Source organism: Nelumbo lutea, chromosome 3 (assembly GCF_056320005.1).
Source record: "Nelumbo lutea isolate HS-2025 chromosome 3, American lotus-T2T, whole genome shotgun sequence".
NCBI classification, from domain to species: Eukaryota; Viridiplantae; Streptophyta; class Magnoliopsida; order Proteales; family Nelumbonaceae; genus Nelumbo; species Nelumbo lutea.
The window spans coordinates 103,951,829-103,966,382 of NC_142686.1; the positions used below are offsets into that span (position 1 = coordinate 103,951,829).

Consider the following 14,554-nt stretch of genomic DNA (forward strand, 5'->3'; position numbering starts at 1 on the left):
GCGTTACGATTAAAGCAATGCCATTAATTCTGGTTCTGGGGCAGGTTTCCGTTTTCCTTCTCTAAGGATATAGTAGTGTTCAGACAAAATGGGGGTGGAGAGTAGAATCTTCATAGTAATAAAGCATACTTCCTCCTCAATTCTCGTTACTCTTCCATTACCATTCCACCATAAACTTCCTAGTGGTTTTCAAAATTAAAACTTCTAATGATGGCATTATAATGGGTTTTTTTTTTATTTGCTTAACCGGAAATTTTGTAAAATGAATGACAAATTAATGGAAAACAGAAATAGGAGAATAAAGGGAAACCTTGGGATTTTATGCAATGTTTTGCAAACAGGATTTTCAGGTCACTAAAAGTCAGGATAACTAGACGCTTGGTCAAGTGGGTCAAGATCAACGAAATCCCAACTTTAAATGTTGTGATGCAGTCAACGATTGGTCTTAGTTCAAGCAAAAATCTAAAGTATGATTCACTTAGGCTGCGTTTGGCATTCTTTATTTTAAGGAACACAGATTTTAACTGCAAAAAGAGATAAATCCTTAAAATAAGAAATGGCAAATACAGCCTTAGCCAATTGAACAGAATCCAATAATGGGGACAGGGCCATTAGCCAGTGTCACAAACAGTAAAGTGACGATGAGTCTGTTTGGGACGTGCTAGCCTTTAGCTGAATAATCAAAGATTCATCTTAGATACAACCTATTTGCTAATTGGGGGTTAAACAGACTAGTTCCAACTTCCAACACACTGGAACAAACACATTGGACGGTTGGACCCAGAACCAACAATGTTTCGCCAAAATCAAAACATAAGCTATCAATACAATCTTGAATATAAACCTACCAATGAGATTCAACAGTGAGCGTCCTTTCCCATCTGATCTCGTTGCTCGCCAAAGACGATTTATCATTTTGTCCACTTACTATTTCCCTTCTAATGACCGATCATTCCTGGTGAATGCCTGTATTACCACTAACCATGGGGCACTGTATCAAGAAAACTTATTTCAAATTCCCAACAAAATGATGATTAGACTTAGACATTCTAGAATTCAAATAGAAATGGAATTTCTTTTCCTAAGATTTCATTTGGATACGATGTAAATCAAGAACCGATGTAAAATTTACATCAGTTAACTTTTGTATGCAATTGGTAAAAATTTAATTATTATCAACGTAAAACTACACTTCAGTTCAGTTTTGCGTGTGTTTGGATGTAGTTTTACATCGATAATAGATGTAAAATCTCACCAACTTTAAAGTTACTTAATATTTTTTTCACATCGATTTTCAAAATGCAATGGTCATTATATATACGGTTCAGTACGCGGCCTAAGTGATTTAGCAGTTAGTTTTACAACAAAAAAAAAACAAGAAAAGAAATGATTACATCAATTACAAGATAAAAATTAAACCGAAAAAGGGTCAATCTACCACAAGAATACAAGATGCTTTTCCTCCCCCTACCCCCCAAAAAGGGAGAAATGGCCCCCATCTTAAAAGAGTTTTACAACATAGTTTACATATATGCCATCATATTTCTGGGTATGCATCGTGTTTGTGCACATAACACTCGCCAGTGCCACTAATCAGAGGCCCCTGTAAATGAAAAACCAATAATGTAAGATAACCCCATCTAATTGTAATTCTATAAACCATAATCGAGAATATTCCAATCTGTACATAATTAGATATATCATATACCCACAATGAGAGGTCATCCGCAGCAGGAGAGGGGATGTTTTCCGTGAAAGGAAAAACAGACCATCAATGGAGCGTTACCATAGTCTTTGCAACAAATCCATATCCAAAATTTAATCCCATCCGAGATCATAAAACAAAGAAAGGAAGATGATAACATAGAGATACGAAGGTAGTTGAGAAAAAGGTTTCAGAAATATGCCATACAATGTTGAGAAATAACAAATTGCCCATCAATACTAGGTTTCAGAAAATGACAAGATATGAGTGTAGTTGAGAGTAAAGGTTTCAGAAATGTGATGTGCAATGTTGTAAAAAAGTCAAGTTGCTTGTCAATAACAGTGTTTTAAGACTCCGGCCAGATACAAAACCGGAAAGTCTTCCGGGTTACGGTCAACAGTTTCACAAATAGCAAAAAAAACATAAATATATATTTTTTTTAATTTATAACATAAATGTTAGTGTCGGCTAAATGGTTAAGGTGTTGCTTTTTAGCATAAATGACCAGAGACCGAATTTGTCCTCAGCCAGCCATGCAGGGAACATCTTCATTTTTTTTGGAAAAGGTAAGGTAAATATATTAAATCAAACTAATAAAAGTACAAAACAGAACCTGCCAACAACAAGGCAGGCCTGAGAAACCCCCATTACAAGCACCAAATTGACTGATTTCTCCGTAACTGAGTTGCATTTATGTGTCTGAATTCTGGGATGACTGAAATCCAAGATACCAGTTTACCAACAGCCATCTGAACTATATCATCGGGCCCTCTCACTCTTTCCTTAAAAATTCTGTTAATTCTCTCAGACCAAATAGCCCAAATCACTGCTGCCGGGATGGAAATCCAGATCAATTTCCCTCTTTTCTTTAAATTGCTGAGCTTCCAACTACAAATCAACTCCTTAACCGATTTAGGCATGACCCAACATATCCCCACAGCCTTCAAGAAGTGATACCGCACCTGGGCAGTAAACGGGCAATGAATGCAAAGATGATCCGTAGACTCTAGATGATCATCACAAAGGACACAAGATTTATCTGGGATCTGCAATCCTCTTCCTTCAAGGTCATTGTCCAGACAAGGAAATTATCTTTTGATGGACAAACTGAATTCCAAACCTGCTCAGCAGGGAAGTCCCCCTCTGCCACTCTACTACAAAGTCTATGGGCCATAGATTTTACAGAGAAAATACCCTCTTTGGACCAGACCCAATTCCACTGGTCATCCTGATTGTAGTCAATGATTTGAACTACCATAAAGAATAACCCCAGTTAGGTGGGGGGGATCTAGTTCTCCAGTTACCCCATTCAACCCCAAATTTAGAAAAAATCAGGCTTCTCCACCAAGCTCCCCTTTTGGTGGCAAATCTCCAGATCCATTTAGAAAGCAGGTGGCTGTGAGGACTTTGGGAACATCTTCATACTAGTATATTTTTATTCATAGGGAGATATTCCCAATGCACAGCTGCAGGTGGCTGTGAGGACAGTGTGAGGACCAAATCCGAATTCAAATGACCAGGGTTCAAGTCTTGTTATTTGTGTTTTATTAAAAATATATACATATTTAATCAATATTTAAATTAGACACATAAATAAGCACAAAATGAATGATAGCTTGATGGTTTGATGTCTAACACATGTAATTAGGAGGTCTTAGGTTTTTCCAAAAATGAAAACCGGGGGTTTAAAAAAAAAAACAGATTGCCTTCCAGTTCCCAGGTTGAACAGTCCAACCATCTGGTCCAGTCTAGTCTTAAAACTAGGGCTGTTCATAAGAATGCCCAACCCAACCAACCCAACCCGAGTCGGCCGGGTTTTCATCAGTACCGGTCGGTTTCAGGTTGGGCAAATATATAAACCGATATATCGGGTCGGTTTCGGTTTTCTTGTGTGAAAACTGAAAACAACCCTTTCTGAACCGAACTAGTCTTCTACTAGTTCGGTAGTTCCTAGTTTGAGTAGTTTCCTACTTAACTATAACTAGTCTTCTACTAGAACTAGAAGGCCCATTAGGCAATTACAATTATAATAGGCAATCTATCCTAGTTTCTAACTTTCTATTATCTTTTACACCAAATAGGCAACCCATTAGGCAATTACAATTAGAATTCAATTAGGTGTCCTTTTGTACTGGAGCAAAACTGAAACCGACCCAAACCGACCCAACACGACTCAAACCGACCAGGTCGGTTTGGCCTATCAGTGGGCCAGTTTCGGTTTCCACCTCAGGTAACCCGACCAGGTCGGGTCGGTTGGGGAAACCCCAATAAACCGACCCAACCCGACCCATGAACACCCCTACTTAAAACATTGGTCAATACTATGAAAATGCTATTGAAAGTGGCTAGTCCTCGAGTGAACTACTACTCCACACGGGCCTGGTTCATCAGAGAAATCCTACCACTAGAATACTTTTCTTGTAAATCCTCAAGCATGCAAGCAGTCAAAGTCAACGAGAAGTTTCATAAACTTCAGTTTCTAAAATAATATCGGGACCAGAAAAGCCCAAAACTGACAAAAGTAGAAGTTTATCTATCCATCACTTACCATTCAAGTCATGTGCATGTGAAGAAAGGCCAATGGTCCAGTTCCCATCTAGGACAACAAAACCTAACCCAATCAAGTTATCCCGAGTGATCTATCTTTTGGACAGTCACCAAATTCAATTGAAACCAGGTCTGTTGACCAAAGAGATATTCAAGGATGTATCTTGTTCTTGTGGAACCAAGTTGAATGTAGGGAGAATGGTTTTTCTGTATGTCTTGCCCAGAAATAATGCTGTATAATTTAAGCCCGTGATAGGATGAAATTTCCGTACCTGATGTTCTAGAAGCAGCCTTATCTTGTGAAGCTTTCCCGGAATCTGCTGTCTTCATCTGGCCTCTACTTTCCTGCCGTGAAACTCTCAATGACCTCAATTTGGATGATGACCTAAGTGAATGTATCAAAGGAACCTCCTCTGCCTCCTCTTCCTGCTCTTCTCCATCTTGGGCATCCTGGTCAGATGCACTAATAGAATCCTCTTCTTCACTTGAGACTTGTCCATCAAAGAGTTTCTTCCCTTGTATATTACGCCGTTTACGTGGACGACCTCGGCGTTTCACAACTTCTTTCCCATCTGAAATTTATGGTCATTAGTCACTCCTTTTTCAACCATGAAAACAAAAAATTAATCTATAAACAGATTAACAGAATAATCAAATGCACAAAATAATCCAATGAAAATAAAAAGTAATAATCAACAGGATTTCCAAAAAAATAAATGAGTAAATTATTTGTTCTTCCAACTTCATAAACTAAGCAGATGAAGGTGAGAACATAAAGAAAATGCAAAATAGAATTAGTTTGGAGGTAATTTGATGTAGAGCAAATGCAGTTTAAAACATGCCAGCATGGTTTACAAGGGTCCATGGAGAAGGGAGATTCAATGGGAAAAGATTCTGTCTTTGAGGTAAGGATTTGCCCTCTGGACTGCTTATCTTTGCAAGGTAAGGGAGGGAGATACTGAAGTGGTAATTAAATAGATGAGGAATAGAGTTGCACCTTGGATCATTCACCACCCCAGATTCTTAGCCTTGAGACTGAAAAGCTTTTCTAATGAGTTTCTAGATCCACTAATGTATATCTCTAACCAATGATTTGAAAATAAGCCCCAGGTTTTTTTTTATTCAAGTGCAGAAACCCCAGGTTTTGGATGGATCCTTGGTGTGGAGATTGACATCTTTGTGAAACTGTTCCCCAAACTCTTTATGTTGGCTAGTAACAGATATGTGTTGGCGGCGGATTCCTATGTGGTGGAAGATGACTCCATCGCTTGGACTCCAGAATTTAGGAGGAATTTTAATGATTGGGAAGCACACCAGGTATCAGAACTTTTGGTCCTGCTGCAAATTTCAACTAGTTAATCCATGCCCAAGACTCTAGATGCTGGAAATGGTTTAAGTTTGGCCTCTTGTCTATTAAGTCTTGTTATCATGGTCTCGACACAGCATCTGGTTATTTCTTTTAGACAGTATATGGCCTTAGCTCCAATTAGAATGATGTACATAAACAATTATTACTGAATGAATAAAGTACATTATTGTTTCATGTTCTAATCGGTATGTTTTATATGAATTACTCCTTAAATTGGACACTTATGAGACTCGTGTCAGTTTAGAATGTTTTCAGCCATTGGATAAACTTGGAGCAACTTGCCTCAGCTACTAGGGTTAGACCCCAAACACAGTTAGTGGGCGTTTAAAAGAAACACTGAACCTGGACCCAACCAATTTCTAGTTATGCCCTAGACCTTGGAGATAGGTGGGTAGAAATGGAAAGTTGCACTTAACCCCAAATTTGATTATGATACTACACTAGGTATTGGACTAAGTTGTCTTTGGTGTGTCAACTAGTGAAATCCATCAAGGGTCAAATACCTAGGCATGTTAGGGCAGTTTGGGAAATTACTTAAGTGGGTGATCATAGTGTTAGGAATAGGATCAACCCCTTTGTCAGACAAAATGAAAATCAGGCTTTACACTATCTGATGGAAACCTAAACTGCCAGCAATGGATTTCAACTATATTTGAAATCTGATTTGCAAAACATATTTATATGTTATATTACTATTTTATGAAAAAGGTTTGCAAAAGGTTTTAATCCTAGGATCCATCTAAGTAGAGAGTGTGACACTGCATTTTGTAGTTAGAGAAGAGGTCCTTCCCTGTGGGCAGTGTTCTAATGATTATGGGCCGAGAGGTTAAGTGTAAAAGGCCATTACAAAGCCGATTACCTGATGGGCTTTATCTTACATAAGTCCATTATCCTTGGTTTTCATAGGGTGGCTAAATCCAATGATCATTTAGGTGTAAATGTTGGGCCCAAACTAAGCCCAAGTTGATTGGGTCAGGGGTTCACTGGCACCGAACCCTTATGGACTTATGTGAGACCTTTGTGGGTCCCACACCATATATTCAGGCCCAAAGTGGCCATGCAATACCTTGGGACGTAAAACATTAGAAGAAATGGGCCTAAGGCCCATTAGTAATATGATTAGTTAAGTGATCACATGACAACTTATTTGGGTTGAAAATGGGCATGGAATTGGGTATGGAGCACCTATCATCTTAAGAAGATAATACTTATCAATTAAAGATTAACTCTTGATCCAAAGTTGATTTGGATCAACTCCTAATTAGATTAGGAAAGTGCTCTATATAAAGGAGAAAGAGGGGAGAGTCCAATTCAACTATTCTTTTTTCTTTTTTTTGATCAATAACACTTTCATTAATTCATTAGTAGAAAATTTACAAGTGGAAGACAAACACACTTATCTTCCAAGAGTCACAAAGAGCTTCAAGAAAGGAAAAAAGAAAATGCAAAGACACTAACGTTACAGCTTATCCCAAAACAATGAATCCCTTTCTGCCCCTTGTTTAGCTAAACCGTCAGCTAGGGAATTAGCAGATCTTTTAATCCAACATGTCTTAACTTCCATCTCCCGCACCAGCCACTTGAATTTCCTCTTCTCATTATTATACTTCCATAAATCATTTTTATCTTCAGTCAGCCACCCTATCACCACCTCTGAATCCCCTTCAATTATAAGTTTCTTGATGTTCAATTCCTTAGCTTTCCGGACTCCTTCCATAACTGCACAGATCTCAGCTCTAAGGGAGTCACCCACTCCAATTGGGCCTGAGAACATAGCAGAGATGACCCCATTTTCATCCCTAAAAACACCCCCGATCCCCGATTGTCCCGGGTTTCCCCTACTATATCCATCAAAGTTTAATTTCAAGAATCCACTAGGTGGGGGGGTCCAAGCCACACTCATTACTGACTTGGTCTGCGTGCAATTTGCAATTTCACCCCACTTCCTGAACATATCATCCACAATGTAATCTGTGAATATTTCCAAAGATTTCAGCCACTATACCACCCTAAAATGTATGATAGCCCTCAGATCTGTTGTTCCTCTCTAAGTTTCTGAGAATATCCTGGAGTTTCTTTCTTCCCACAGTGTCCAACATACTGCAGCCCTTAGTCCTCTCCACATTGTCCAATTCAACTATTCTCTCCACCCTCTTGTTCTCTTCTCTTCTCTTCTCCCTTGCCTCCCAGAAACCATGATTTGACCTAGCTTTGATAGGAGCTCATTTCTATCAGTCCTCTATTGTGTTTTTGCAAGAAAAAAGCCACTTCGACTCAAGCAAGTTGAAGACCGGTTTTTGCTGAAATGGTATTGTTGAATTGGCTTCATAAACACACTAAGCTATCTTCAGTTGGAGGCTGATTTTGAGACTGATATTGGGCGTGAACTACCACTCTGGGAGCTGCGCTTTTTGTGGTCTCCGTATCAGGACTTTTGGTCCTACTGCAAATCTCAACCAATTAATCCATGCCCAAGACTCTAGATGCTGGAAATGGCTTAAGTTTGGCCTCTTGTCTCTTAAGTCTTGTTATCATGGGCTCAACATAGCGGCCAGTTATTTCCTTGTTTCCTAGTAAAGCCATCTAGAGGTCTTCTACCCGCTCAAAGGCCAAGTTTTCACATGGATAGTAGCTTGGGAGAAGTTTCTAACTAAATAGATACTAGTAAGACAGGGGGTTAATGTTCCAGACCCCCTTTACCCCTCACGCAGGGAGGAAGAATCTTTTAATTACTTATTTATTCACTGCAATTTCACTCATAAGATCTGGACATTTTTCTTCAAGGTTATTTCATACAAGGGATGCATGCTAGGTTCAGTTCAGGCTTGGTTACTGGGGCAGAAAGTTGCTGGAATGGGCAGGAAAGGAAGATATTTTGGTCTGCTGCTCAATAGTTTTTTATCAGAAGTGTAATATTTTTGAAAGAATGATTGATGGCATTACTGAGCCTCTAAGGCAATGGTTGTCAACCTCAGTCTACTTCAAAGGAAATTATTTCACATCTTTTTTGGCTGTCAACTTTTGGTGTACTATCAATACAATCTTGCTTTACCTTCAAATAAAAAAAATAAAAAAATAAAACTCAGGACCAGAAGTAGTAGGTTTGATTCTCATAATAAGGTAAAATATCTCAAAATTTTAGTACTGAATCTACATTGGTTTAAGGGTTAACACCCTTTTTTATCTTTTTTTTTTGTCTTTGAAAAATAGTTTCAAAGTGGTTTCTCTTAATTTTGGTCAATGTGCTTTGGTTCATGGTTTAAGAGTCCCCGTCACCCACCTTCAGTTTGCAGACGACCTAATGATTTTTTGTGAAGGAGGTCTTAGTGAAAAGGTAGCAAACCTAAAGGAGCTAATAAAAGGATTTGAAAGTGTCTCTAATTTGAGAATAAATCTAGAAAAGAGTTGCGTAGCAGGTATAAATTTGGAGGTAGGGGAGGTCGAGGCTATTGCGGAGTGTCTTGAGTGTTCCACCTCTGCTTGGCCTATGTCATATTTAGGGCTTCCTTTAGGGGCCAAATCCTAGGGAGAGTAGATTTTGGACCCCAGTGTTAGAAAATTTTGAGAAAAGATTAGTCTCTTGGAAGAGGAACTATATTTCTTTAGGAGGAAGAATTACCCTAATAAGAGCTACCTTGGCTAACTTACCTGCCTATTCTTTGTCTGTCTTTAGGATACCAGCTAGGGAAGCTAGGAAGCTGGAGAAGTTGATGAGAGACTTCTTATGGGAGCCGAGACAAGAGAAAAAGGATCACTTGGTTAATTGGGAAATTGTGTGCAGAAGTAAAGAAGAGGGGGGTTTGGGAATTGGGAGGGTAATTAGAAAGAATCAAGCTCTGCTAGGGAAATGGTTGTGGAGATAGCCTTTGGAAAGAGAGAGATTGTGGCATGAGGTGGTGGGAAGCATTCATGGGAGGTCAGAGAATGGATGGGATGCTAGTGTATCGAGGCAAGCTAACCTAACAGCACCTTGGAAGGCTATTCACAACACCCTTCCTCAATTCCTCAATTTTATCAGGTATGAAGTTTGTTTTGGCAACTCTATTCTTTTTTGGGAGGATATTTGGATAGGAGACTCACTGTTAAAGGATTTGTTCCCCTCGCTTTTTTCTATTTCTTTGTACAAAAAAGAGGTGGTCTCAAAATTTGTCTCACCCTTGGGAACACCCTTAGATCCTACTTGGGATTTTGGTTTTCGTAGAGGACTTAGGGATGCTGAAATTGAGTCTCTTTCTTTTTTGCTTGGGTGTCTTAATCAGGTTTGTTTGGATCCCTCCAAGCCAGATAAGAGGGTTTGGACTCCTAGACCCAATGGAACCTTCACTTGGGGTTCTTTTTCCAAATCCATCTCTCAACTTTCTACTCACCAACCCTTTCCGTCAAAAGAAATTTGGTGTAGGCCAGTCCCCCCAAAAATTATGGCTTTTTGTTGGGAAGTTTTCCATGGGAAAGTAAACACTTTAGACAACCTACAAAAGAGAAGACCTTTTCTCTGTATTTCTCCTAATTGGTGTATCCTCTGTAGATCTCACGGTGAGGATTGTTACCATCTATTAGTATCTTGTCCCTTTTCTGCAAACCTTTGGGCTTGGCTACTTTCGTTGTTTGGGGGTAGTTGGAGTCTACCAGCAAAAGTTCACATGCTCTTCAACCATTCTACCTTTTATTGGCCTACAAAAATATGGAGAATTATGTGGAGATGTGCTCGTGCTGCCTTGACTTGGACTCTTTGGGAAGAAAGGAATCTCAGAATTTTTCAAGATAAGGAAAGGAACAGCCAAGATTTGAAAGATTGTGTGTTAAACAAGGCAATACATTGGCTGAAGACCTTGGAAATCTTTCGTCAATTCTCCTTTAATGACATTTGGAGAAATTGGTTAGCAGTAGCAAGGTGCTCATCTTTAAAGGCCAAATCAATTACAAGCTAGTCTCCTCCACCCAAAGGCTCAATTAAGTTGAACTTTGATGGAAGCAGCATGGGTAATCCAGGATTATCTGGAATGGGGGGTGCTTTGAGAAATGAGAAGGGAGAGATTTTGTTGCTCTACTCAGGTCCTTTGGGAATTGGGAATTCCATCAAGGCAGAACTTTTAGCTGCTGTACAAGGGGTCCAATTTGCAAACCAGCTAGGGGTACAACAACTAATAATCAAGGGGGATTCCAAAGTGGTGGTGGGTTGGTTGAAAAATTCTGAAGAGGCTATATGGCAATACAAGAATGAAATGAAGAAATTTAGTTGGTTGACAAGGAATATGTTGGTCACTGTACAGTGGGTGGGGAGATCAGCAAATACCTTGTCAGATGTGTTAGCTAAGCAAGGGGTAAATAGGGAAGAATTATTTTGGGCTCAGTTGTGAATCTTGTTTTTCTTTCCTAGTTTACTTGTAAGTTTCAAGGAGGGGCTGCAACTCGCGCCTCTCACTGGGATGATGTATGAACTCACTCTAATTTGCTTCTGAATCAATAAACTTACTATTATTCATAAAAAAAAACATACATTTTTTTATCAATAACAGATTCATTAAAATTATTAAAACAGCATAAGAATAATTACAGCAAGGAAGACAAACACTCTTATCTTCCAAATACAACTTAAACCCTCAAAAGAAAAGAAAAGGAAAAGAAGAAACAGTTAAGTTACAATTGGCCCAAAACATTGCTTCATTTTCTATCCCTTGTTTAGATAATCCATCAACTATAAAATTAGCTGATCTTTTAACCCAACTCATCCTGACTTCCATCTCCCGCGTCAGCCACTTGAATTTCCTCCTCTCATTGCTATAATTTCATAAGCCACAGTTGTCTTTAATCAGCCACCCTATCACCACCTCCGAGTCCCCTTCAATTATGAGTTTTCTGACATTCATCTCCTAAGCTTTCTGAACTCCTTCCATAACTGCCAAGATCTCAGCCCTAAGGGAGCCCCCCACTCCAATTGGGCCTGAGAACAGAGCAAAAATGATCCCGTTCTCATCCCTAAAAACACCCTCAATCCCTGATTGTCCAGGATTCCCCCTACGACTCCCATCAAAGTTTAATTTTAAGAATCCAATAGGTGGGTGGGTGGGTGTGGGTGTGTGTGTGGGTGTGTGGGTTGGGGGGGGGGGGGGCTCCAAGACACCCTCATTACTAGTTTGGTTTGTGTGCAGTTTGCAATCTCACCCCACTTCCTCAACATGCCATCCACTGTGTAGTTTGTGAATAGCTCTAAAGATTTCAGCCATTGTACAGCCCCTAAATCACAGCCCTCAATTCTTCAGCCCCTCTCTCATCTTTTGAGAAGATCCTAAAATTTCTTTCTTCCCATAATGACCAGCATACTGCATTCCTCAGTCCTCTCCACCTAGTCCTTCCCCTTTTCATGTGCCACCTGAAAAAAGGGGAAAAGAGACTCTACAAGTCTGATGGAGGGTTCCACCTACGCCCAAAGAGAGAAAAAACCCACTCCCAAATTGACTTTGCAAATTGGCAAGACACCAGTAAGTGAAAACCAATCTCCCCATCCGCTTTGCAAAGAACACACCAATGGGGTGATAACCAAGTATTGGGTCCTTCTTTTGGAGCAAATCACCAGTGTTGAGTCTTTCCAGATAGGCTTCCCAACAAAAATTACCAACCCTAGGAGGAATTGTTCTGCACCAAACCTCATTAACCGGGAAAGGGGAGGTTGCAAGACTAGTGGACTGGCATAAGACTTTGATGAAGGAAGCACAAGAAAAAGAGCCCATGGGGGTAGGGGTCCAAATTCTAGAGTCCACCTTAGAGGGGTCTAAGAAAACATTATCAAGAAGTTCAAGGAGGCTCAAAATACTGTCGAGGTCTGAGTCCCTCACAACCCTCATCAGACCCAGGTTTCACCCAAACCCAAAATTGGAAGTTGAACGGGTGATGAAAGTGTTTGTGGTCCTTGTTCTGATTCCCACATCCCATCCATTTTGCTTCATCCCATGTATGCTTGCCACTATTCTAGCCCATAGCTTCTCCTGCTCCGGAGGAAACCTCCACAACCACTTCCCCAAAAGGGTTGAATTCCTTTTCCCGATGTTCCCAAGCCCCAAACCACCATAAATTTTACTCTTGGTCACCACCTTCCAGCTAACTCTATGGTCCCTCTTCTCCTCTCTCGACTCCCAAAGGAAATCTCTCATCAACCTCTCCAACCTACTAGAAACCTTCACTGGAATTTTGAATACTAAAAGGAAATAAATGAGTAAATTTTCTAATGTGGCCTTAATCAGTGTAGTCCTTCCACCAAGAGAGAGGTAATTCTTTTTCCAAGAGACAAGTCTTTTTTCAAATCTTTCCACCACCGGGTTCCAAAAGCTCTTTCTCTTAGGATTATCACCTAAGGGCAACCCTAGATAACTCAAAGGCCACCTTGAAACTTCACACCCAAGCACTTTTGCACTCTCCCTGATCTCTCCTCCATATTCACACCCACTACACAATTTTTCCCAAAGTTCACCTTCAAGTTTGACATTTGCTCAAAGAGTTGAATCACCAGTTTCAAGTTCCTGTTGAAACTCACATTACCTCCACAAAACAAGATCATATCATCAACAAACTGTAAGTGAGCGAGTGGGATGTCCTCCCTTCCAACCCTCCAACCTCTAATGAGGCCCCTAGAGTTTGCTCTGTGGATTAGTTTCCCCAGAACATCAGCAACTAGTAAGAACAAAAAATTAGATAAGGGGTCTCCCTGTCTTATACCCCTAATGGTTGAGAAGAAATCTACCACTGTCCCATTCACTAACACTGAATAACGACAATTCTGAACACAACCCATGATCCATTTGCACCATCTAGCCCCAAACCCCAATTTGGTCATAACTTTCCTCAAAAATTCCCAATCCACCATGTCATATAACTTCTCCATATCAAGCTTACAGACCACTCCCTTCTTTTTATCCTTCTTAAAACTCTCCACACTCTCATTAGCAATGAGGATTTGATCAGTAATCTTTCTTCTACTCACAAAGGCACCTTGATTTTGTTCAATTATGTCTGGCAATACCTTCTTTAGTCTCAAAGATAACACCTTTGCAATGATCTTGTACAGGCAATATTTCATTATCTTTTTTTTTTTCACGTTTGGGTAGATATAAGCTTTTAGAAGGAAAATCTGACACAACCAACCAATGGACAACAGCTAGGGCTGTAATTGGGTAGGATTTGGATTGGATCAAGCCATATTAGAATCTGTTCCAATTATTGAAAGCTGAAATCTGAAACCGATCCAAAATCCAATTGGATTGAGGGATCTTTGGTCGAGGTCTTGGATTTAATCGAAGTCCACTTGTTGTCTTGAAAATAAAGGACAAAAAGTAATAAAGTTAAAAATAATTACTTTTTAACTTGTATATAATGAATTTGTACAAATATGAAGTATTGAACTTCTTAATTGTAAACTTTATATAATTATATATTATCTATGTATATACAAAATCTTAATTAGATTGGAAATCAGGATGGATTTCAGACCTTTGAAGTCCACACAAAAAAGGGGCGGCACAGTACATGCGTTCTTACAACATAATACAAGACCCCAATAAACTCTCCATAACTTATTCCTCCCTACTCCTTCCATAGGCACACTGTCAAACAAGGAATTAGCTGACAGTTGGATACAAAGAATGAGGCATTTACTCTTTTCAACTCTGAACACAGCAGGATAAGATGATAATTGTTTCCCCTCAAAATGAAATATTCAACTACCAATCAGTCCTCAATTGTTTGACATTCTAAACATTTATGCAGATGTGAAGTTTAATACGATAAGCAATTCTTCTGACTATAAAAGGGACCAAAAGAAGAAATGATTTTATCCAACCACTTCCACCACTAGTTAATTATTCAGGCACAGCAGAGCGACTCTAAAGCACAATTAGAATGGCATGGAAGATGTGGAAGAACTCTCACTACTATATTCCATC

At 39.5% G+C, this 14,554-nt stretch overlaps 1 protein-coding gene across 2 annotated transcripts in view; it reads right to left on the reverse strand.

Moving 5' to 3' along the window:
• Positions 1 to 573: 573 nt before the first annotated feature.
• The window catches only part of SCC3 (sister-chromatid cohesion protein 3), a 31,477-nt gene continuing 17,496 nt past the window's right edge, over positions 574 to 14,554 (reverse strand). Inside the window, exons 21-22 of one of the 2 annotated variants that reach the window (XM_088979931.1) lie at positions 4,525 to 4,824; positions 574 to 991 (exon numbers count right to left, since the gene is read on the reverse strand). In XM_088979931.1, the coding sequence (XP_088836057.1) occupies positions 978 to 991; positions 4,525 to 4,824 (314 nt within the window). In that variant the 3' untranslated portion in view covers positions 574 to 977. Of the gene's footprint in view, positions 992 to 1,291; positions 1,604 to 4,524; positions 4,825 to 14,554 lie in introns of those variants that run through there. The other variant, XM_088979930.1, reaches the window with a different exon arrangement.